Source organism: Balaenoptera ricei, chromosome 14 (genome assembly GCF_028023285.1).
Source record: "Balaenoptera ricei isolate mBalRic1 chromosome 14, mBalRic1.hap2, whole genome shotgun sequence".
NCBI classification, from domain to species: domain Eukaryota; kingdom Metazoa; phylum Chordata; class Mammalia; order Artiodactyla; family Balaenopteridae; genus Balaenoptera; species Balaenoptera ricei.
The window spans coordinates 90,336,134-90,360,184 of NC_082652.1; the positions used below are offsets into that span (position 1 = coordinate 90,336,134).

General features: G+C 37.6%; 1 protein-coding gene across 2 annotated transcripts in view; it reads left to right on the plus strand.

Moving 5' to 3' along the window:
• ZNF407 (zinc finger protein 407) overlaps positions 1-24,051 on the plus strand; it is a 417,005-nt gene that overhangs the window by 235,017 nt on the left and 157,937 nt on the right. Inside the window, exons 6-7 of one of the 2 annotated variants that reach the window (XM_059893843.1) lie at positions 2,182-2,265; positions 10,312-10,432. In XM_059893843.1, the coding sequence (XP_059749826.1) occupies positions 2,182-2,265; positions 10,312-10,432 (205 nt within the window). The remainder of the gene's footprint in view (positions 1-2,181; positions 2,266-10,311; positions 10,433-24,051) is intronic. The other variant, XR_009497175.1, reaches the window with a different exon arrangement.

A 24,051-nucleotide genomic window follows, 5' to 3' on the forward strand; every position in this document is an offset into this window, starting at 1 on the left:
TACCCCCTTGGAAAAAAAAAAAAAAAAAAGAGCAAGTGAAAATTGAATTTAGAGTGACAAACAAATCAAGCCACCAAGGTAAATATGACATACAATACATTGCAGACTAACATCCTAGATAAAAATCCTGCACATCAAAAAATCAAGGTCACTAATATATCTAGAACCAAATCACATGGAAAATTGATAATTTTGTCTTTGTGCCTATACATATCTTAAAATAGGAAAGGGAATAAAACTTAGTGTATACATGCAGCACATATACCTGTAAAAATGTAAATTTCATTAGGATTTGTCTGTCAATGTTTATATCTTACAAGAAAGATGTAGATTGCGAAGAAGTTCATAAACGAGGGAAAGGAATCATAGTCTGCTTGAGTCCAGAAATAGTAAGAATACTCTTTCCTCATCAGGTATTTTGCTGGCTGGGTAGCACAGCACCAGTCTCTTCTCCGCCACACACCACCAGATGCATAGGTGTGTGTGATCTTGTGTGTGCGTGTGTGGACCGCAGTACACACATTTCCGCACACTCGAAGGGGTTAATGCCCACAAAGCTGTGGTGATGAATAAATTGTAGAGAACAATTTTGTCTCAACACAGAATAGTATGTTAATATTAACGAGCAAATTATCTTTTGGGATTTTAAAAAAAGTCTACTTTCAGTGTTATTTAATTGATAATACAGCGAGTTAGAAAGATTTATATTTCAAATTGATTAAATAATTAAATGAGTGATTGTAATTAAACTTTATTCTTCGCAGCCCATCTACTCTATTCTTTTTTTCTGTATTGATATAATGATGCCAAGGAATGAACTTAACCCCAAAATAGGAAAGTAAAGATAGGAAAAATACTTAAATTCAGCTTTATTTTATAAATGATAATAATGAGCATTTTAATGTACCATTGGGAAATAAGATTAAACATAATTTGGTTAAAACTCTCTTTATTAATATATGTTCATTTAAATTAGAGAAGCTAGTATTGCTCTCAGGTAAAGGGAAGACTTTCTGATTACGGTAGTTACTCTGCCTTCCTATATTTACTATTTTTTCTAACCTTAAAAAGCCAATTACCATTTCCACAACACCTCAAGCTAAACTTCTGTTGTGATACACCTAAACATTTTAGAACAAAGCAGGCTGACGTGGGCAAAAACCCTTGAAAGACTTGTTGCATTAAACATTCACATGAGTAAAGTAGATAAAGATAGATAAAATGATTTGTTTTATTTTTGAAAAGTATTTTATAATTTCACTGACTCTCTCCAAGGTGTTAGCATTTTTATTCTCCTTTTCTCTTCTTTGGGAGCCTTACGGGATAAACTGCCTAGGTGCCAGCACTTATTGCCCAAATACGCTGTAGAATAGAGAGAGATTGCATTTATAAACTGTAGGGCAGAATGTTAGCTTGTGTAAAAATGTTTTTAAAAATGAACATTTAAACATTTTTAACAAAGTCTGCCAAATCTGACTCTAATTGTTGCAGAGTTTTCCAGTCAAGAGTTATCACTAAAGATGAATAATAGGAGTTTTTATACAATTTCTTTAGCAATCCCTAGACTTCCTTTTTTGTGCCATGAAAGTTTGAGGAACATAAACAGCACTGAATTGAGTAATGTAGATTTTATTGTTACTTGGGATCTTCAGTATATTCAATGAAACTGTTTAATTCTTATTGTTAAGTAGGAAGTTATTAAAGAAGATGCTGATAGAATCAGGTAAAACCGATTCAATATCCTTCAGTTGTTAGAAAATTCAGTATGTTTTATTTAAGCAGAATCATGTATACTGTATATTAACAGTTCCAAGCAATCTTTAGTCAGCTCAGAAAGTCCAGATGTATGGGAATTGTAAAAAAATCAGGATATGCATTAAAAACTGTTCAAGTGCATAAAGCAGCCCCATCTGGAAGACATCTACCAGAAATGAAGTTGTACAAAACCATTCCATTGATAATAAAGCTAATTTTTATGGGTCTGACAAGTATGTAATTATGTTCAGTGGTGCTTTTCAGATTTTATCACAGTCAATAAACCGCAGTGGTAATTTCATTCCCATTTGACATATTTACATGGAAACATTTGATTGGAGGAATTAGTAACCCTGAAAGCCTTGATAGATATGTTTTAATGATCTGTGACCTCCACAGTCCGTCATCTGTTTATTGTTGCAACAGGCGAGAAGTCGTTCCTGTGTGACCTGTGTGGCTTTGCTGGCGGGACCCGGCACGCCCTCACCAAGCACCGCAGGCAGCATACAGGTCAGTCCAGCCGCCCGGCCCTCGGCCTGCCGCTCAGGAGGCAGCCAGCCCAGGGGGGCCCCCCCGCATTCGTGCTTGGCCCTGGATTGCCTGTCTTTCCGATTTTTGTAAACTCTGTGTACTTGAGGGTCTACGGAAAATTGTGCTTGAATAATACAAGATTTTAATTCGTCTGCTTTTACGTATTTATAAAGTAAGCCTGCTGCGTGTCTTATGGATCAGGTGTCCTGTAAAGTCGTGTCAAGCAGGGGGAGAACAGGGTCTGGCCTCCGGTGTGCAGACACACCAGCTGCTTCTCTGCGGCAGAGCCCTGCCTTGGGGGTGGTCCGTGAGCTGGGGTGAAGCTGGGGGGCCCGCCTTCCTCTCAGTCGGTCCCTCCCCGTCTGCTTTCCTGCTCACGCCACCTTTTAGCTGCTTCTCACCTGCTTACCAACAGCCCTGCCTTCCCATCTTTGTCTCAGCCTCTGGAACCACCTGACTCTCTAGCCAGCAATCCCTCTGCGAGTTGGAACCAAGTAGATGTGGTTGTAGCTCAATGCAGCTTCAGGTATTTTTGCGATTAAGAATGGAAAGCAGTCGGGACTTCCCTGGCGGTCCAGTGGTTAAGACTTCGCCTTCCAATGCAGGGGGTGCGGGTTCGATCCCTGGTCGGGGAGCTAAGATCCCACATGCCTCACAGCCAAAAAACCAAAACATAAAACAGAAGCAATATTGTAACAGATTCAATAAAGACTTTAAAAATGGTCCACATTTAAAAAAAAAAAAAAAGAATGGAAAGCAGTGAAGAGGCAAGTTAAGCAGATAAGGACATTGAAGAGAATCCTTTTTTTTTTTCATGATGGGCATTCTTGGTGATTCAACAAAATAAACTAGATACCTTGGTTAGGAACACATAAGAATGAAAAGTTTTAAACATCTATTAAAGTTGGTTACCTATTGATATGCTGTAATAGGTCTTATAAGTAATTAACTTCTGAATTATATATTCCTGGGACAGTGCTGATTTTTGGTGATGTTCCTCGTAACTATTAATAGAACCACTTTTTACCCTAAGAAGTGTTCTAGTTTAGATAATAAATCATATGGTAACAGAATTTGTAACTCATTGTTAGACTTTTACTTGGGTTCCATGAGAATAGTTGAGTTTGGCAGTTATACTCAAAATGGCATAAATGTAAAATACATGAAGTATGTTGTTTATGGTACATTTTGATTCTTGATATGCTATATTTAGCGCTTAGCTACAAGGAGCTTTAATGCCCATTATGGTATTTATAAGATCAGTGAAAATTAATGCTAGCCATTCCTTTTGGATCTTAAGTTTATATGATACAAATTTCTATGTGGGATAAGGATTATTATTGAGTCAAGAAATATCCAATGTTAATATAATGTTGAAAACTCAAACTTGGTAAACATAAAACTCTATTTTAAGTTTGTAGTAGCAACCTGTGATCACATTTTCTTTTAATCCAGTGATTTACAGTTTCGGTGTAAGAGATGGCAGAAGAGCCCAGTGGATGGCGGTCATCCTTGGCTACTATGTTGGACAGGTTGGGAATATGTGTGGTAAAGTGTGTTCATGTGGGGTTTTCTGATTCTTCATGTTTCAGCTTATTGATGCCCCAACTGTTGCCATGCAGATGGTGTCACCCTGGCGTGGCCCTGGGCGTCAGCAGACTCCCCGGTGCCGCCGTTGGCAGCGTGGCCGTGCTCCCTCTTCCCGCTGCCGAGGGCCCGGTCATGCTGTGATCACAGGCGTTTACAGGTGATCGATCGTGAACCTGCATCGAGCAGGCACAACTTTATATTTTATGTCAGGTCCAGAGGCTCCTTATTACTTTGCTATTAACTTTATACCACGTAGGACAATGTCTCGCAGACAGAGGCATCTGTCTTTTTGGCATTTATCTGCCTCTGTGGCACAAATCAAACATGATTCTTTAGTACCAAAGTCAGTTCAAACAGCTTAGCCAAACAGTACTAAGCCAAACAGCTTCGTACAACTCAGTCTAGGCCCTTAGCTTTTATGCTGGATTTATAATATTTAAGCAACACAGAACTTTTTTTTTTTTTTTTCAAGGCCAGATTTGTTGGGCCCATTTGAAATCTGTGTTTTTCTGATGTATTCCTCTTTGACATGGTTTACCTTTCTACTACAGAGTGCCCACCCAAACTACAATCAGCTTGGAAAGGGATAGGTATCAAAAGTGTTCCAAATGGCGTAAATAATTCCCCACTGCAATACAGACTGTCTAGGGGGCTGACACAAAACATCTTCCACTCCAAGATTTACTTTTATCTGGTAAAAGGGTCACCTGTCAGAGACCCTTGATTCAAGGGCACAGGAGCAAATCCTCACATGTAGTTGAAGAGCCTTGGCCGGCTTAATGACCACCAGCCCGCCCAAAGGAATGCCGTGCGAGCTTCCAGGAGAAGGGCTTGGCCCGTCTGACAGATTGTTGACACACAAAGGACACCTCTCTCTGTCCATAAGCCATGCCGGTGCTGGTGTCCCTCCTCCGGCTTCCTTTTACTCTTCTGTCACGGGGACCTCAGGTGCAGAATATTCCTCAGTGGTTATTTTCGCCAAGATTACCACTTGAAAAGGAAAGTATGAAGAACACAATTTAAACTACTGTATACTCTTATGTGAGGGAAACAGGCAGAAAGGAAATTTCACCAGCAGGATATATGCAGGCAGCCCTGTTGACTTACAGACAGCATTATTCAAGAGTAGTTAACATCTCACTCATAGGTTTATTCATCCTTCTGGCTTTAGAATGACAAAGAATTCAGAAGGACTGTTCCCAATGCACCAAATCAGTTTGATCACTCCATCAAAAATTTTTCCTTAGTAAGTGTGTACACCTCCTCACGTAGCACTTATCTCATTTCATGCAGTTAACAAATATTAGGAAACTGAAATTCTTGTTTAGCATTTTTAAGATTTTCTTTCAAATTTTACAATCTAGAAGTTATTTATATATCGATTTATTTTGCTATATACTGAGACTAACAAACAAGAGCTACTTCTGTATTTCTGAAGTGTATTTTCCTGAAGAAATTACCTGAAATTTCCTGAAGAAATGATCGTTTCTGGATAAAAAAGAGATACCGATGAACATATTCAAACAATAGTATTGAACATGTAACAGAATTGAGTTACAAATTAACTGTTATGCACAGATTGAATAAACTGTAGTCTGTGTAAATTGACACAGAGTTCTTTTCCATCAAGAGCCCAGACATGCTTGAGCTTTCCTTTACTTAGTGGTTGTAGCTTAGTATGTAGCATACTTTGGTAGCATTATATTTTTTCTCTGTCAGCCTATAGATTTTTCACAATTTCTTAAGACTACATAGTTTAATCTGTTGTGTTGTCAAGTTAAGCATGAAATGACAATTGATAGTTTATTGCAATACAATGTCAGCTTGACATGAACTTCAAATTATTAGAGTTATAGAGAATCTAAATGACATTATTCTTTAAAAGTGTTTTTTTTAAGTTTAAATTGTGTCGCATAAAAATGCCATAAAAGTTTAAATGAAATAAGATTGATACATTTACCATGTTTTTTAAATGTTTATGTTAAACCTTCTCACCAAGAAAATTAACCTTGAGGAGCTTGGATGACCTTTTACCACTGACTCAGACAATGACTCCATAATGTTACCCCTCTAGATTCCTGCCAGATCCATGAAAAATGGATAGATTAACGATGTCTACCAAGGCTAATAGAATAAACCAGTTAGCAGTGAGTCTGATGCCAACATACTTTCAAACACTTCGTTTGAATGGAATAAGGAGACGTCAGAATATATTTGTGAATTTGCTTAACAAAAAAAAATCTTTAAATTGTTTGACCCCTTAGATTCATGATATTAAAAGTGGAAGATTCAAGCTACCTAATTTGAAGTCTTAGTATATAGTTTCAATAGTCATGTCAGTATTGTATTGGCATAAACATTTCCAGATAGATCAAGGGAGCAGAATAGACTCATGCATATATTTGTCCATTGTTTTTGACCAAGGAACAACCTTTAGAGATAGATTTAACAGAGGATGTGCAAAACCTCTTCATTGGAAACTTTAAAATATTGCCAAGAGAAATTAAAGAAGACCTAAATAGAGCGATATCCCATGTTCATGGATTGGAAGACTCAGTGTTCTTAAGATTTTATTTCCTCTCACATTGATCATTTCAAATCCCTCAAGCTTTTTTTTTTTTAAAGAAATTGACAAGCTGATTTTAAAATTCATATAGAAATGCAACAGTGAAATATCAAACAACTTTGAGAAAGACGAACAAACTTGACTTATATAACCTGACTTCATGACTTATTAGAAAGCTTCAATAATCAAGTCATTCTGGTGTTTTCATCAAGGTAAACAAATACATCAGTGGAATGGAATAGAGATTACAAAACAACCCACACCTACATGGTCAACTGAGCTTTGACAGAAGAGCAAAGACAGTTAATCTTTTCAATACATAATGCTGGAACAATTGGCCATCCATATGCAATCAAAATAAACTTTGATCCATATATCATGTCATATACAAAAATGAACTCAATCTAAATATAAAACTTAAAACTATATAAATTCTAAAAGAAAATTTAGGGGAAAAATCTTTGTGATCATGGATTATCAAAGATTTCTTAGATACCAGCACATCAAAAGCCTGATTCATAAATGAAAAGAATCATAACTTGAAAAATTATAAATGGAGAACTTGAAAACTTTGTAAATTATTAGCTTTTCTTCAAAAGACACTGTGAAGAGAATGAAAAGACAAACCACAGACTGGAAAGAATATGTATATATCATAACTCTTATAAAGGATTTGTATCTGTAATATATAAAGTGCTCTCAGAACACAGTTTTAAGAAACCAACCAACTAAAAAAGGGTCAAAATATTTGAACAGGTACTTCACCAAAGAATATAAATGCATGACACATAAGCACATGAAACTGTCCTCAAATCATCATTAGAGAAATTCAGGTTTAAAGCACTAAGCACACTGAATGTTGGTGATGATCTGGAGCAATGGGAACTCTGAAGCACAACTAGTAGGAACATAAAATGGTCAAACCACTTTGGAAAACAGTTTGGCAGTTTCTTACAAAGTGACGTATCTACCTACCATATCAGTGGATACACGTGACATTCACGTAATGAATACTACTCTACAACTCGGCAGTAAAAATAAAGTATTTACACCTGGAGCAACGGGAGTGACGCACAAAATAAAGCTGAGAGAAAGAGGCCAGACAGAAGAGAAGTACATACTGCATGTTTCCATGTGTGTACATTTCTAGAAAGTACTAACTAATACATAGCGACCGAAAGCAATGAACGTTTGCTTGGGGATGGAACGAGCAGAAGAAAGACAGGGCACAGGGACACCTCTGTGGTGGTGCTTATGTTCGTTACTTTGATTGTGGTGAGAGCTCCGTTCTGCCTCCTGTGTCAGGTCTAGACAGGTGATGTCAAGTCACTGAAGCAATTAATAATGAGTGTTTTCATCCAGGTGAGTGCTTCCCTTTGTGTTTCTGTTTTCCATGTGAACTATTCTTTGACATCGGTGTACAGTTAAGATACTCTTAATTGAATTTAATGAGCAATTCAGTCTTTATAATGAAGGAGGAAGTTTTCAGATATGCTTGTGTATGAAGGTTTATATGTTTCTATGACATAGAATATTCCTGTGTCAAATGTGAAGAGATTGCGCGATTTTATTTTAACTCTATGCAATTCGAAGATCATGTCTTATCCCTCAAATAAAAGCAAAACCTGCCATCATCGTGAAAGTTATTTTTTTGTATAAGTCAGTTCAGTACAACTGAGCTGTCTATAGCAATTTAAGTGACCTGACCAGCGGTTTAGAAACTGAGAACAAAGAGTTATTTAGGCTGACCCAGGGTGACCACTTGGTTGGGGTGTAGTACATGGGAAATGGCTAAAAGAGACAAAAACCCCTCTCAACTCCAAGATTTTTACTCTGCTTTGTATATGATCTTCTTTTTACAAGAATAAGTCAAATGTTCCCTGGTAGGATCTGTTAAATGATACCTCTATGTCAAGTTCACTAACTTTGCGAAACCATTAATTATTTTATGTATGTTATAGGTTTTTACTTTGTTATTGGTCATGAGCTCTTGATGAGAACCATTTGTGTGCTGCTTCTTTTATCTTTGTGAGAGTAGTTTGCAGTTTCCAGTGTTTAGGCAGTCCTGTCCCCATAATGGTGAAGCACTGGTTATTGGGCACCCTCCTAAGTATCTTACCTATGCCTTGTCTGCTTTAATCCTCACAATTATCTCCATGTTTGGTGTATTATCATCCTGATCTTGTTCAGAGGTTTACCAGGTAGGGAGTGAAATATGGCAAAACCTGGATTGGGATTGAAGTCCTTTTGGCTTCTTCTAACTGCTGCCCTGGGCTGCAATGACAGATAAAATGCCATCAGATGAGATGTGTATGCATTCAGTAAATATTACTGCAGTTATGGGCAAGGCCATATAAACAGGCTTAGAGAATGTAGGACAAATTTCTAAACGTTCTGATTTTCAGGGCAGACATAGTTTTGTTGCTAGCTGAATAGATGTAATTTTAAACCAAGATATTTCATCCCTCATTTTCTATATGTTAGTATACTTATAAAACTATTACGAAAACATGGGAAATAAGTAACAAGTGGAGTTACATATGTAAAATTAATCCATCCTATGTGTAAAATTTCTCAGGAAAAATGTCTCTTGGCAAGAGTATTTCTGTATGTCACAACTGTGTTTTGAGGAAGAGGTGTGAGGCTTTCTCTAGTTCACAGGTAATGTGAGCTGTACACGTATCATTTTAAGTTGCCTGGTAACTATATTAAAAAAAGGAAAAAGTAATTGGTGAAGTTATTTTTTATAAATAGATAATTCAAACAAATACATACAAATTATTATCGTTTCAACATGAAGTCAATATAACATTATTACCAATATTTTATTCTCCCCCCCACCCCCAGGACTTTGAAATTTGGTGTGTATTTTGCACTTCCAGCACATCTCAGTACAGAGGCCAAATATTTTATCTGTAATTCATGATCTGTATTTAGGTTTGATAAAATTCACATGTCAAAAAGTAGATTCTCATTTCCAAGCTGTTCTAGACTTAAACATTTTTTCAACAGGTGAATTCAGTATCAGTTTTTAAATTTACATCAATTAAAATTAAATCACCCCATCTCAGGTGCTCACCAGCCAGTGCAGCTAGTGGAGTTAAAAACCAGTCAGACCTGATATCTTTGAGTTTGTGTGTGAAGGAGAGAAAGGTATTGATCGGAGGGCCGTGAGTCCTGGGCAGGTCCTTGAACCAGCACAGGGTTGAGCTGTATGTGCAGAGATCAGGTGTATCTACACAGGGGAGATGGAACTTACAGGGCTGTTAAATATTATTTCAAATGTTTCTTTGAGGCCTCTTTACCTTTTACTCAACTTAGTGAATTATCATTTCTCTTTACTTCTGACACTTTTTAAATTGGTGTCAAGTTATCGCTTGGTTTTATTTTTTTCCTTCATATTTAACTTCAAGATTTTAATAAACTTTACACTGTGTATTCAAAGTATATCTTTGTTACATACTTTTCGATGGTTTTAACCTCACTGAGATTTTTATAATGGCCCTAATCTAACAGAGTTTGTTAAATGACTCAAAATACAGTGCTAAACCGAAGCTGATATTTATGTTTTTATCTGGATGAGTGCTTCACTGTGTGTTTCTATTTGGATTAGATAATTTAGAATCCTGTTTGTATAAGTTACATGTGAACTGCATAATGTATATCTTGCTTCTGTTCTCATAGAGAAATAAAAATCAATGGTATCTTCTAACTTTCTCACTCTGTGAATAAATATTCAAATATCCTAAGTATGTGTAGTCTTAAAATTTCATGGAAATGAGTGTCTTTTTAATTGTTAATAACAGATTAAGCCCTTCATTTCCAATATTTGTAATTATTCATCTACAACTCTTCTTGATATATTTCAGGAGAAAAACCTTTTAAATGTGATGAGTGTAACTTTGCCTCCACGACCCAATCTCATCTGACGCGGCATAAGCGGGTACACACAGGAGAGAAGCCCTACAGGTGCCCCTGGTGTGACTACAGGTAACGATCCATTATGAAGCAAGTGGAATCAAGTGGGTCATCATGGTGGGTGAAAATCCTGTTAAACTCACCATAAACGAATTGTGTTTTTGATTAACGTGAATTAGCATGATTTAAAGCATGATTCATATATTAGGAGTGGGAGTTCATTACACCACCTAATTTTGGTGACTGTTTTTAAAAATGTAAAATACTTTTCCATTTTTTACAATCTTAACATTTAGGTTTTTTGTTTTTTGTTTTTTTGGCTGTGTTGGGTCTTCATTGCTTCACGCGGGCTTTCTCTAGTTGTGGAGAGCAGGGGCTACTCTTCGTTGTGGTGCGTGTGCTTCTCATTGCGGTGGCTCCTCTTGTTGCGGAGAACGGGCTCTAGGCGTGCGGGTTTCAGTAGTTGCAGCACGTGGGCTCAGTAGTTGTGGCGCATGGGCTTAGTTGCTCCAAGGCATGTGGGGTCTTCCCGGACCAGGGCTCAAACCTGTGTCCCCTGCATTGGCAGGCGGATTCTTAACCACTGCGCCACCAGGGAAGTCCCACATTTAGGTTTTATAATCCATTGGTACACCTGACTTTCAAGTGATCCAATTAATCAGTTATTCAACGCATATGGCATCTCATCTACTATGAGTGAGGCACTCATTTAGACAATGAAGATAATGTAAGAAATGCTTCCTGCCTTTAAGGATATTGTAGCATAATGGGTGACTTGTAATGGTAATGTTAGTAAATATTTGTAGTACATGTATCAGTGGTATTTAAAAACACCAGGGGAGTGCAGAGAGAAGGAACAAGATCAGTCCTGCTAGAGGAGAAAGCCTGCCAGCCGTGGCTTAAAAGATGGGTAGCTTTCAGTCACGTGTGTGTTCTGTGAGGATGCGGGGAGGTGATGGTACAGCGTGGCATTTCTGTGCAGAGAGCATGTTGGAGGTCATGAGTGCTCCGTCCGCTCGCGGAGGCCACAGCGGCTAAGTGACATCTGCCAGGTTGCAGAGTGACTTCACGGAGGCCGCAAAGCACAGGGGCAGAGAAGCAGGAGTGGTGAATGACCCTGTTTTTACTCTGTGACAAGGTCCGCGTATCCCGGGCCCGGTGGAAAATGAAAGGCGGCTGTAGGTTGCGGCTCAATCACGCTCTGTGGGGGGCCTGTGAGCATTGAGTTCGGAGCTCACTGTGGTCTGTGAGACACCACGGGATGGGCGGGCAGCTGAGGGGCATCTTCTTAGGGCCTTGATCAGCCCAGCTGCGGGGCTGAAGGTCTCATGGGCCCTGTTGTGCGTGAAGATGTGGAAACGCTGAGGGTAGTTCTTCAGTGCAGCCTGCCGTCGTTACATATCAGAATATGTACCTTAAACCTGAAGCCTTCATTAAGAAATACATTGTTGTGTTCCTGTGGATATAGCCTGTGCGTTCCGTAAATATATTGCCATAATCTCTATTATTATCCTCATTATTGCATTAAGTTTTATGTTGAAGGTCATCTAATGGTACAGACATATTACGGGTATATTTCATTCATCAATTATTCATTCATTCCACATTTTCTCAGTTCTGTCTTTGCCTAACACTAGATTGGTGTTTCTTTGAGATTTAATAAAATGGTGATCCAATTAGAGGTAGACATAGAAATTCTAAGGAGCTGATAATACGAATTCTTTAAAAGACAAACGTTATTGAATGCTCTTTTTCCTTATTAGAGGTCATACTGTAGTTGCCTTCCCTGCAAAACACAGGGAAACAATTAGAAATTTATAAAAATTTCCCTTAATTATCACTCTTAGCTGTTAGGATTATATCCTTTCAGTCTGTACTTTATGCCTGTTTTGAATCATTGTTTTTTTTGGCGGTTTCTTTCATTATAAATTTTATTTTTCACACTTAACAAATTGTATAACCACCTTATGTCATTAATCCTGTGTAACTGTGGTTTTCAAACTATAATTTTTAAGTCGTAGAACTGTTACTTCAAACAAGATCTTGTACAGACCCCATGGATAAAATAGGTAAAAGTGGTATCTAACAGTTACAGATTTCAGAGTTATAGTCTGTAAGTCACTTATTATAACACTAACGAACATCATGTAAGACTGTTTGACAAGCAAAAAGTTTTCAAATGGGGGGAGTTCTTGCTAACAGTTGCTGTTGGATTAGCCGTGGTGTCCAGTTTACGGCTTTGCAGCGCGCTCGGCAGGGGCGGGTAGTCGGGAGCTCAGGCCCTTGAGGCTCGCTCACTGCAGCTGTTCAGCCTCGCTCACTGCAGCTGTTCAGCCTCTTCCTCATTGACGGAAGACAAGTGCTTTGGGTACGAACTTCAGGAACACTGCTGACGTACGGTGGGGAACACACTAGATCGCTTATCCAGAGCCTGGCTGTGCACATCAGCCCTTGTTCTCACTCTCATCTCAGGTTAGGACTTCAGATAGTTGTAGGTTTTACTTGACCTGACAAACCTCAAGATACTGTTCAGTGAGGTAATGCAAGAGTTTCAGTGCCTTGAAGGTCTTTAGTGTCTGAAAATTATAATACATGCCATGATGGATTTTTTTTTTTTTTTTTTTTTTTTTTACAGTTTTTGAAGTTGTTTAAAAAAACAAACCCAAAATCAATTGTTAGATAATTACTGAAATACCTTGGAGTTTCAAAAGGCCTAGTTTGAAAATCACTCTTTTCTTCAATATAATTTTAATACTTGCATGGCCTCAAGTTAGATTGATAAACAATAATAACTTTATTAAATTTTTAGACATTTATGCCATTTTCAGGTTTTTACTCCAAAAATACTTTTACCCAAATCTCTGTGTATGTCCATGATTTTTTTGGAAGAAATTCATAGAAGTATGACTTAAGGCTATTAATAGTACTACTACAAAGATTGGGATGTGAATTTTGTTTGGCTGATCAGTACTGTATTTTGGTACACTCAAGTCTGTGTATGCATGAACATATTTCTAAGTATTTCAGGTTTTCTGGGCTTGAAATTGTATTATACTTCTGCGAAGGTCGAGGTCGTGTTACTTGTCCCCTATCCAAGTTATATCACCTTGAAGTAGCATCACGTCCGTTGAGCAGTGCGTTGGATCCAGCTGGATCCCGTCCCTATCAGACCTCTGTGAGGCACTGTCGTGAAAAGGAGCTGGTGTTTTCTAAGACTGTTGTCACTCTCCTATGAATTAATACCCAGGATGTTTACATCTAGTGATCGCTATCAAATTTCCTGTTGAAATGCTTAAAGTCCTTGATAAAAGGGTGATTTTATCTTTATTTAAGCCTTTTTAATAATTTGAATATTATTGAAAGTAATTAGTTTGAACACTTTCTGTTCACGGGACAGTTTTATCATTCTGTGTATATACAAGGTTGGGTTTGCTTTTACTAATGAACAAAAGACAAGTTAACTTGACCAGGAGTATGAAAAACTTCAAAATATAGGAACACTCCTAAAGTTAGTGACTATGAATGAAATGTAGAATTTTCAATGGATACCTTCGTTTTCTTGTTGAGGAGAATAAGATTTTGAAATGAGCAGATAGTTAAGTTCATAAAGCTTGTTTTGGTTGCATAGCATGGGAAGAACAGAATGCTTACAATATCTACCTTACAACAACAAAGTGTCTTCTTTCACAAGATAAAGAAATTGGAGTCGGTATGATTTCTGCAGAATAAAAGTATGTATAAGATGATCACGTATTTCCTGAGAAGATATGGTCGTATTTGTCTTATCTGTATCTTTCCATAATATTTTATTGCTTAAAATATTTAAATACTTTTTTCATATTTAGATTTTTGTCTGCTTAATATAAATAGATAAACATTATTCCTGTAGAATATTCCTATTGTTGTCATTATTAACACATATTTGCAGGTAAATTACCATCATTAGAAACTGAAGTATTATTTAAATTGCATTTGAAAATATACTTTTCATTTTATAAATTGAACATTAGTGGAGAAATTTTAGTAGTTATAATTATTCATGAAAAATGTGAATATAGATTTGTTTACAAAAGAATTTTATAATTGGTCTTTTGAACCTGGGGCTATATTTCAAGTTTGCATTATTAATTTAGGCAGTGACATCTCATTCTGTTTAGATGTAAACGTGTACCCTTTTCCTAAGCTTTTACTGTCTAAGATATCCAAAATTCTAATCCATTATAGATCAGTATATTCCATCATTGCTCCAAAACTTTTTCACTATTAATTAGTATTCATTATAATTTCGAAGCATAAATTTAGATTCATAGCACGCTGTCCTACCATATTATTTATGCAGCAAATTCTTTAGATTTTTTTCTACCTTAACATGGAAACAATCTAACATTTTTCTATACTTTTATTTTTTTGTTATGTTTTAATTGTCACTTCTCTGTTAAGGAGAGAAATAGAAAAAACTTTAATATGTTATAGTAAGTACCCTTTCTAATAATGTAAATCCTTATTTCTCCATGGATTTTATTAATATCAAGCTGCACTCTGTTCCACTGATGACACTGGCTTTCACATGAGATTAGATGACTTGCACTAAAGTTGGCTGTAATTGGGCTTTCTTTTACGTGAAACTCACCTTCTCATTGGCTTCCATTTTTTAAGGTTAATAAATGCATATTAAACAGTAAACCACTGATAAGTCATGAAAAGTAACACAAAATTCTACTTGCAGTATTAAAAATATTAAGGATAATCTTATATGACACTTTAAATGACATTTAGTAAATCAAAGAAAACTGAAATTCAGGCCAAAGTCTGCAGTTTGATCATTTATATATTGCGTCCCTATTATTGATCTTGTAAGACTGAGATTTTTGCTCAACTGCATAATTGCCTTAGTACTGCCAATGTTACACACACTCTTTTAAAAAGTTGTTTTTACTGTTCTACTTTTCATTTTATTCACTATTTTTTTTTATTATTTGAAATTATAACTCTAGTTAGAAATATGACATATCATACAGCTGAGGAATAAAATTTATAAATCCTGCCTCATATTAAAGATTTACCCCCATTGGTTTGCTTAACTTGGAAATACACTCTGATTCTTTTCCTTACTTGATGGTTTACTTAGCTCTTGGCCAGTGTATTCCATAGAATCATTAATGCACTAGGTTTTGATCTCAAGAAGAGTTTTCATTCCTTTTAAATGAGGGGAGGCTAAGAATATTTGATTTACCCTTTGACCCAAGTAGTGGAGTCTCAACAAAAAATGTACTTTTTGTGATATTCCCCAACGTCTCTTTTATTACTCTTCTAAATATTTTGTTTAGTATTTCTTATAATCAAATGTGGTAAGTTTTTACACATGTGACTAGACTAGGTAAAATTTAGTGTTTGTCACAAGCCTTTGAAATATGTGTGTGTGTGTGTATCCTAGAAAATTTTTGTCAAAAAATACTTTTAATTTAATTGAATTCTGTCTTAACTTTACATGATGCTGGAAGCATTTTTAGGATAGTTTTAAGATGTAATGATAACAAAATTATAATAAATCTTTATTTCCCTTTAAAGTTTGTATTAATTTCTCAAATACCTATTTCTATAAAGTGTCTCAGTTACGAAAACTTTTTCAGGTCTTAGAGAATAGTATGCCTTTTTACATAATTTTGCTGTATAAACATTTTATGTTTATCAGGCTTTACTGAATAATAAGGCACTAAGGCCTCAGTATATGATGGGATCATTGTTCTGTCTTCCATTGTTTCATCAGCATCCTGACTTGGGGACTGACTCTGCGGGGGATAATTTCCTCCCTGTGGATGATCTCCCCTGAGGGTTCCCGTTTCCCTTTGGCTTCCTGTGCAGGTTCACAGGTTGTAGCAGGAGAAGCAATAGATGGATCAAACTTGGGTTCGCCCTGAATAATAACAAGTAGAAAAAATAAATTTTGTCTTTGTAGCAGAACATCATATATACTGAGAGAGAAGTGAAATTATACATACCAAAATGAACAGCACACATTTCTTTTTCTGAAGAATCAAAGGTAGCATTTATTTCTTTTGGGTGATTTTGAAGTTCTTGAAGAGTAATGACACTACATCAAAATAATCAAATGAAAATGTCTAATTTTAATTTATATTTGAAGCAGTTTGATTGATGCCACAAGCCTAGTTATATCAGAACGAAATTTAAATTCAAAACTTTTTGTCAGTGAAGTAAGCCAGACAGAGAAAGCCTAATATTGCATGATATCACTTATGTGTGGAATCTTAAAAAAGCGAAAACAACAAAAAAAACAGCAACAAAACGGTCAAACTCATAGAAACAGAGAGCAGAAAAGTAGTTGCCAGGGAGTGGGGGAAACAGGGAGAGGTTGGTAAAAGGATACAAACTTTCAGTTGTAAGATGAATAAGGTCTGAAGAGCTAATGTACTACATGGTGACTATCATTGATGAACTGTTTTGAATACTTGAAATTAGCTAAGAGAGTAGAACTTAAATATTCTCACCCAAAAATAAACAAATAAAACGTACCAGTCAACATTATTTCATTAATATCAAGTCTGTTCGTTATCTTTTTATGTTCTACTCGATTTTAACTTCTAATCCAGTTAATGGAATAAAAAGCAGATGTCCTAGGCTGAAAGGTTAGTTTGAAAGCCTCGAAGCCCAGTTACTTTGCAAACTTTTCTTGGGATAATGATGATTGCAGGGCTTTGCTCCGTTTGTGGTCAGTTTCCTCTGGGAGGCGGATGTGTCTGTTGAACTATGGTTGTAGTACTTGTCCTGGTCGATGGCCCCTTCCTGCTTGCTACCCTCACACAGTTCAGCGAGCCACAGGTAGGTGTCAGTATCGTGGCTGGTTTGTGGAACCGTGTTTGGTCATTGGCTGCATAAATATTGCTTAAGAAGATTCTTCTAGCAGGTGTCAAGATGGTACTTTATGGGGTTGTACTGTCTTTCACGTGGAGTAGATGTTTCTGGTAAGTTTCCATGGGATCTTTTGAGGGGTTCCCTAACAAAAAACATAATTGTATTTTCAGGTTTTTCTATCCAATTATGAAAGTTGTACTGTATGTAAGTGTATATTTTATTCCTAACGTTTATGTTTCAGCAGAAATTGAATTCTTTCTGAACAAATATCTCCTAATTTTCTCTGATCATTTTATTAGTGAATTTCAAAAAAAAAAACTCAGTAATTCTAATTGTGGTTTTGATTTAGTTTTGTATTTTCTATAACGTATATGTCTAATGTTATGTTTATTTGTAGCATATTTTACTCACACTTTTCTTCTCTGCCCTGAGACACCCAAGCACATAGAGTTTTAAAAATTTTTGTTTAAGCCTATGTGCTAATATAGTACAGTATTTATGTCAGACCTTTAGTTACTGTTGGTAAATTTTCATCTAACTAAACTTGGTTAAGTAAAAAAAAAAAAAAAATCTGTAGACTTGGAAAACAAATAGATTCCATAGCATTAAAAATTATAAATTGGCTCATATGTCTTTAAAAGGGAGAAAAATCTAAAATAATTTGTATATGACTATAAGTAAATTGTTTGTTGATATAGCTGAAATTGTCATTGAGATCACAGATTAATTAAAAGAGCCGTTCTGAACACAAAGTGATCATACATTCCCTTTGCTATCTCTTAAAGTAGAATCTAGATAAACGTGTTTATTTAACCTGCTGTTGTTGAGTCCCAAATCCAGTCATTGTAAAAGGACCAGCACTATCTTTGGGGATGGTCTTTCTACAAGGAATTACTAGGGACAGTCCCTTGGGTGCTAGTTAGATATATCTGTATAGATTGTGGTAGAAAGAAAGGCCTTAGAGATGAAAAAAATAGAAAATTTTTTTGGGCAGTAGTCTCTTGCATAATAAGTTATTCCTCAGACACTAGAGCTATTATCACACAACAAAACACTTTACTACGTAACTATCTATATCTCCCAGCATTAGAGGCCCATACAGTGTGTAGCTTATTAGGAAAGCTCTGTAATCACCAGGATTATCTAGAACAACAGTCAGTGCAGCATCAGGCACACCCTTCTGGTCATGTGGTTGAACTTCACAAGGTCAGATGTGGGGTTGAGAGAAATAATAATACCTCTGAAGTGTATACAAGTTTGACCACCTGTCATTAGTTCAGTGAGAATGCTAAGATCTTAGTTATCTCATTTTGTTTTTGGATCCTTTGTTTCAGTATGTTCTGAAGTATTGCCTCTCTGGGGCCTGTAGAAAACTGGAAGAAGGAAGGAGAAGGAGAGAAACACTTGGAATGTTTAGGTAGTGGGGACCCAGTGGGCTGTATGAGGCAGCTTCTCTAGCAGTGTGCCTTCTAGACCTCAGACCCTTCAGTGGAGTAAGATGCTGCCTTCCTGGTAGCACCTGTGTTTGTTTTGGCTTTAGGTTAAGAATGTTTGTGAAAACAAGATTACATCTTTTCTCACTTTCACATCTTTATTTTCTTAGTTAAGGGAATGTAGCACAAAACCTTTGTGGGCTTTTTCCTGTTTATGAGAAGTACTGTGCTTGTGAGAAGTTGTATAACAAGAAGTACTCCCGAATATTTTCCTTTTTTGGAAAATGGTGTTCTGCCTTTCCTTCCTGCATAGTGAGCTGTACTTGAAATAAACCAGAATCTGTTATTCAGTAACATAATATGCATAATATGTAATGTGATACTTTTCCCTACAGGGAATTTTAACCTAATATTAACCTTCCTCTTACCCCTTAAACTTTAGTTCCTTACTCTTAATTCTTTTGGTTTGCATCTTGCTAAACAACCCTACTCTCTCATTTTGTATCTTTTATATCACTTGTGACACTGTTTGGGCATCTCTCACTATTTAAATTTTGAATCATGTTGATTAACTGAACTCGGTCATATCTTTCCTGATTGTTTTGGGTTTTTTTCATCTTAAATTACAACTTTTAAGAAATACATGACATGTCATAAAACAAATTAGAATTTTCCCATACAGAGAAAACGTGGTAAACTTTTAGTGCTTATGCTTAACTAAATCAGTTAATCTCTTGGATTGAATTATTTGAGTTAAAAAGTGGTTGACACTTGAATTTGAGAAATCAGTTTTGTTCTAAAAACCTCAGATAGCTTTAATTTTAATTAAAAGTAAGATTCTGTCCCACTTTCCACTCCCAAATTATATTTTTCATTTGATTTTAAGTTATCTTCTCATGTGAGCAAGCCTGGGTTGTAGGGCATATGGGATTATGTGGTGAAGGGGGGCAAGAAGTCCTGTGAGCAAGCCTGGGTTGTAGGGCATATGGGATTATGTGGTGAAGGGGGGCAAGAAGTCCTGTGAGCAAGCCTGGGTTGTAGGGCATATGGGATTGTGGTGAAGGGGGGTAAGAAGTCCTGTGAGCAAGCCTGGGTTATAGGGCATATGGGATTATGTGGTGATGGGGGGCAAGAAGTCCTGTGAGCAAGCCTGGGTTGTAGGGCATATGGGGTTGTGATGAAGGGGGACAAGAAGTCCTGTGAGCAAGCCTGGGTTGTAGGGCATATGGGATTTTGTGGTGAAGGGGGGTAAGAAGTCCTGTGAGCAAGCCTGGGTTATAGGGCATATGGGATTATGTGGTGATGGGGGGCAAGAAGTCCTGTGAGCAAGCCTGGGTTGTAGGGCATATGGGGTTGTGATGAAGGGGGACAAGAAGTCCTGTGAGCAAGCCTGGGTTGTAGGGCATATGGGATTATGTGGTGAAGGGGGGCAAGAAGTCCGGTGGGCCATTTAGTCCATGCCAGGTAGTTTGAGTTTTACCCCAAAGGCAGTGCGTAGCCAGTGGAGAATTTTAAGGAGGGAACTGACATATTCATATTTTGCTTTGCAGTGATCACTGATGCAGTGCAAATGAAGAGGCAGAGAGGGACACAGCAGGAGTTGGGAGAGCATTTAAAGGACAATTGCAAAGGTGCAGGCAGAAATAAGTGACTAATCCTAAACTGACACAGTAGCCACGATGGATGTAGAGAGAGGCAGATTCCAGTGCTTGTTAGGAGGTAGAATGAATGAACACGGTGACCAAATGGATGAATTTGGGGACAGGGTGACAGAAAGATGCATGCCATCCTTTAGATGCCTAGGCTAGGGCTGCTGAGTGAGCGGCGGTGCCATTCACCAGGTCCTCACTCCCGGAGGAGAGATCCCTTTAGCAAAACGATGATGTGTGTGGGTTGGATGCGTTGACTTTGAAATGCCCATGGACATCTACATGGAAACGTGCCAGTAAATGTGTAGGTCAGTGCTGGTGTATGTCGAACTTAAAGCATTGATGCGATTGGCATTTCCCTTGGAAAATGTGGAAAACGGAAAAGCAGAGGGGCAAAGAGCAAGTGTCAAAGAGACTGAGAAGTAGCCTCCAGAAATGGAAGGGACCTCCGGGCAGCAGGCAGTCAGCACTCAGGGCAGGGCACCCGCCTCAGCCACCCAGACAGCACGGGTTCTCTGGGGAAGCCCGGTCCTAGCCCAGGGGTAGGAGCAGAAAGCACGCCAGGGGTCGGAGGTGAAGACGTGGTGAGGATACTTGTTAGCTGGTCTTGAAAGGAGTGTCTTGAAGGCTGCTTCCTGAAAACGTCTGGGGAGTTGGGATAGCTGCATGCGCAGAGAGCTGGATGCACATTGTATTTGCGTGTTTGTTTTCATCTGTTTGCTGAAGATTGCTTTTAAAATTTTACTAAAATGCTTACAAGCGGAGGTGAAAGAGCCAGCTGAAATAATGAAGCTGAGCAGTGCCTTTACCTAAGGGCTCAGATGATGCATGTCAGGTAGGGTTTTGTGACGCATCAGGGGCGCTGATAACGATTTTGAAGAATCAGCAGTGCCTCCCTGTTCCCACCTTGGGACCTCTCGAGATGGAGAGCTGCAGCTTCAAACCTCTGAATCTTTACCCTCCCACAGTTTGGGAATACTGCGTAGCACCAACTTTTACCTTTGCTGTGTTCAAAGTTTTGAATCAGAGAACATAGAGACTGTGTGATGGGACTGTTCTGCCCTCCCTACATGGACATTCAAACAGTGGAACTTATTTGCTTTCTATGAGGAATTTACTTCCACAAAATATTGTATTACTTCAGCTGTTATACGTAATTCAAAAATTTGCTTGGCACTAGCAAACAATTCAGGGCAATCATTTAACAAACACTCATCTTAAATGTAATCTTTTAAAGTGTGACATCTTTTCTATGACTTATTCTAAACAATTTTTGCTAATGTCTTAGGGTTTTTCTAAGACCAGTAAATCTCATGGGCCCCTCTAGTGACATCATAAGCCAGTGGAAACTCACAGACGTTTATTGTGATGACACCTGACCCCCATATATATTTACATCCCTTGCTGTTTGTTTTACCTACCTTTCATTTGCGTGACTGCTTCCAAATAATTACAGGTATGGTATAACTCTTTTACCAATCACAGCTTTAATTATACTTCTTATGTCCATTTGTACTAAAACTTCTATTTCACTGTTTTAGATTGACCCCTGCCTTCTTCAAATTGCCATATTTCTAGAAACGTATACTCTACTGGAATGGTCCTACCAAGAGAAACGTTAATAATAAGGACCATGTGGGTATTGGAGTTCGTGTGTGTATAGTATGGAAAGAGAAAGCAAATATATCACTCCTTAGGGTGAGGTAGGGTACATGATTTGTTTTCATGACTTAAGGTATATTATAACTGCTGAGTGTTGGTGTCAGTTGTACTAAACCACTAAAAAGTGGAAATAAGTCATATATATTGCCCCACAGGTTGATGTATGCTTTTCTTTTGCATTCACTAGCATTTTGTATGGATTTCCTTTGATTCTCTTGGAATTTTTGCTGCTTTGTTTCATTATAAATTATGGTTACCACAAGACGGTATGGCTGCCTCTCAGATTTTGGTTTTAGCTTGTTTCTCAACTTTAAAAATGAAAAGCACATTTCCCTTTGCAAATTGAGATAGTTCTGTACATCTCGTAACAAATTTTTGGCACCATTTCCATGAGTTCAAATAAAGGTAGTAGAAATACTCACCACAGCGCCCCTGAGGTAGGTTCATTTTAGCATTGGCTGCAAGGTGTTATTGAAATAGTTGGGGCAGCTTCCTTTCTCTCTCTGCTAACACAGCTGTCTTAAGGAAGAAGGCTCTCAAAGACGCCACCTAGGAATGGCAGTGAATAAGTGTGTCATTGGAAATGTACCCTCAGACTCAAGGAGCTATGTGCCTGGGAAATATATGGACGATATCAGCATATATATATATATATATATATATATATATATATATATATATATATATATATAAATTAATTACATGTTCCTTCCAATTAATGATTTCTGTATGGCCTGTGAAAATGACGTTATGAATGTAATGATTACAGAATCCAAATCCTACCTCTTGTTATGTGTACTTGTTTTTAACTACACACGCACACACCCATATTACCTTCCTTGCATCCATTTTTAACACAACAATCTTCTAAAATGTTGTGGGTTCTGATGTAAAAGAGATTCAGAACAAGGCTCCAGTTTTATTTTTAAGGGTTTTCTTTTTTCTTTTTTAGTTTAAAACTGGAAGCTATGTCTGCCTTAGCTGTAAAAGCACAATCAAGGCACCATGATAAGTGAGTCGGTGCTGTAAAAGTAAAACGAATTTTGCCTTCACTCACATGAGCTATAGAAGGAGGAAGCTTTATTGTCCCTGGGAAAGTGATAAGGCAGAGTAATTGTATATTATACTGTCCTGGAACATCTGCCTGAAGACTGTTGGAGCAATTCATCCATCATGGACGATACAGCATGTTTTGTCTTTCTGCTTTAACCCGTCCCCACTGCTGGCCTGCGCGGAGGTTTTGATAGGGACTGCGCCTGGGCCGGGGCGCACATTAATCAGTCCCCTTGTTCAACACTCCAGCTGACATAATTACAACCTGCGCACAGCAGTTATTCAAGTCGAGTCCTTGTCACTCGTGGTGCGAAACTACACAGCTCCGATCCCGGAGGAGATTGCCTTATCACACAGAACAAGGGCTCGCAGGAGTCGAAGAGAATAGAAATGGGAAAATGTCTTCCGGGAGTACTGTATATTCCTTTAAAATAAGACGTTTGAGAGACTTACAGGGGACAAAGGGAAGCATTGTGTGCAGTGGCTGAAATGAACCAGTTATGACTGTTAAATGGATTCCGTGGAGCATTTCTGTAAAAATGGACGTAGATTGTTAAATTCGATGGCCCCTCGTAATCAGTGATTCTCTTAAGTTTTTCTTCAAAAGTGATCACACAACTTTACAATTATAAAAAGTTTAAACGCTCCTTGATAGGCCTCAATTTTACAAAATGAAGTATGCATTTTAAATCTACTGTAAGTATCCACTTACTTACCTCAGAGAGCTTTGTAAGGAATAAACTTAGAGCCAGAGAAAGAGCCTTTCAAGAGACTTTCAAAGACAGGGAAGTTCACTGTTTCCTGTGGCCAGAAAATAAACTTTCTGTCTTATTATTTGCCACACCTCCTCGCTCTAATCCTGGTGGCTTGCTGGCCAGGCTCCTCCAGTACACCAGGTGTGAGGGATGCGCTCTCCTTTCAGCCACTTGAGAAGTATTTTAAATTTTATGGCAGCCCCTCCCGTGCCCCTAATAGACCAAGGGAGTCTTTGGGCATGTAGTGAATTATTGTGATCAGGTCTGCA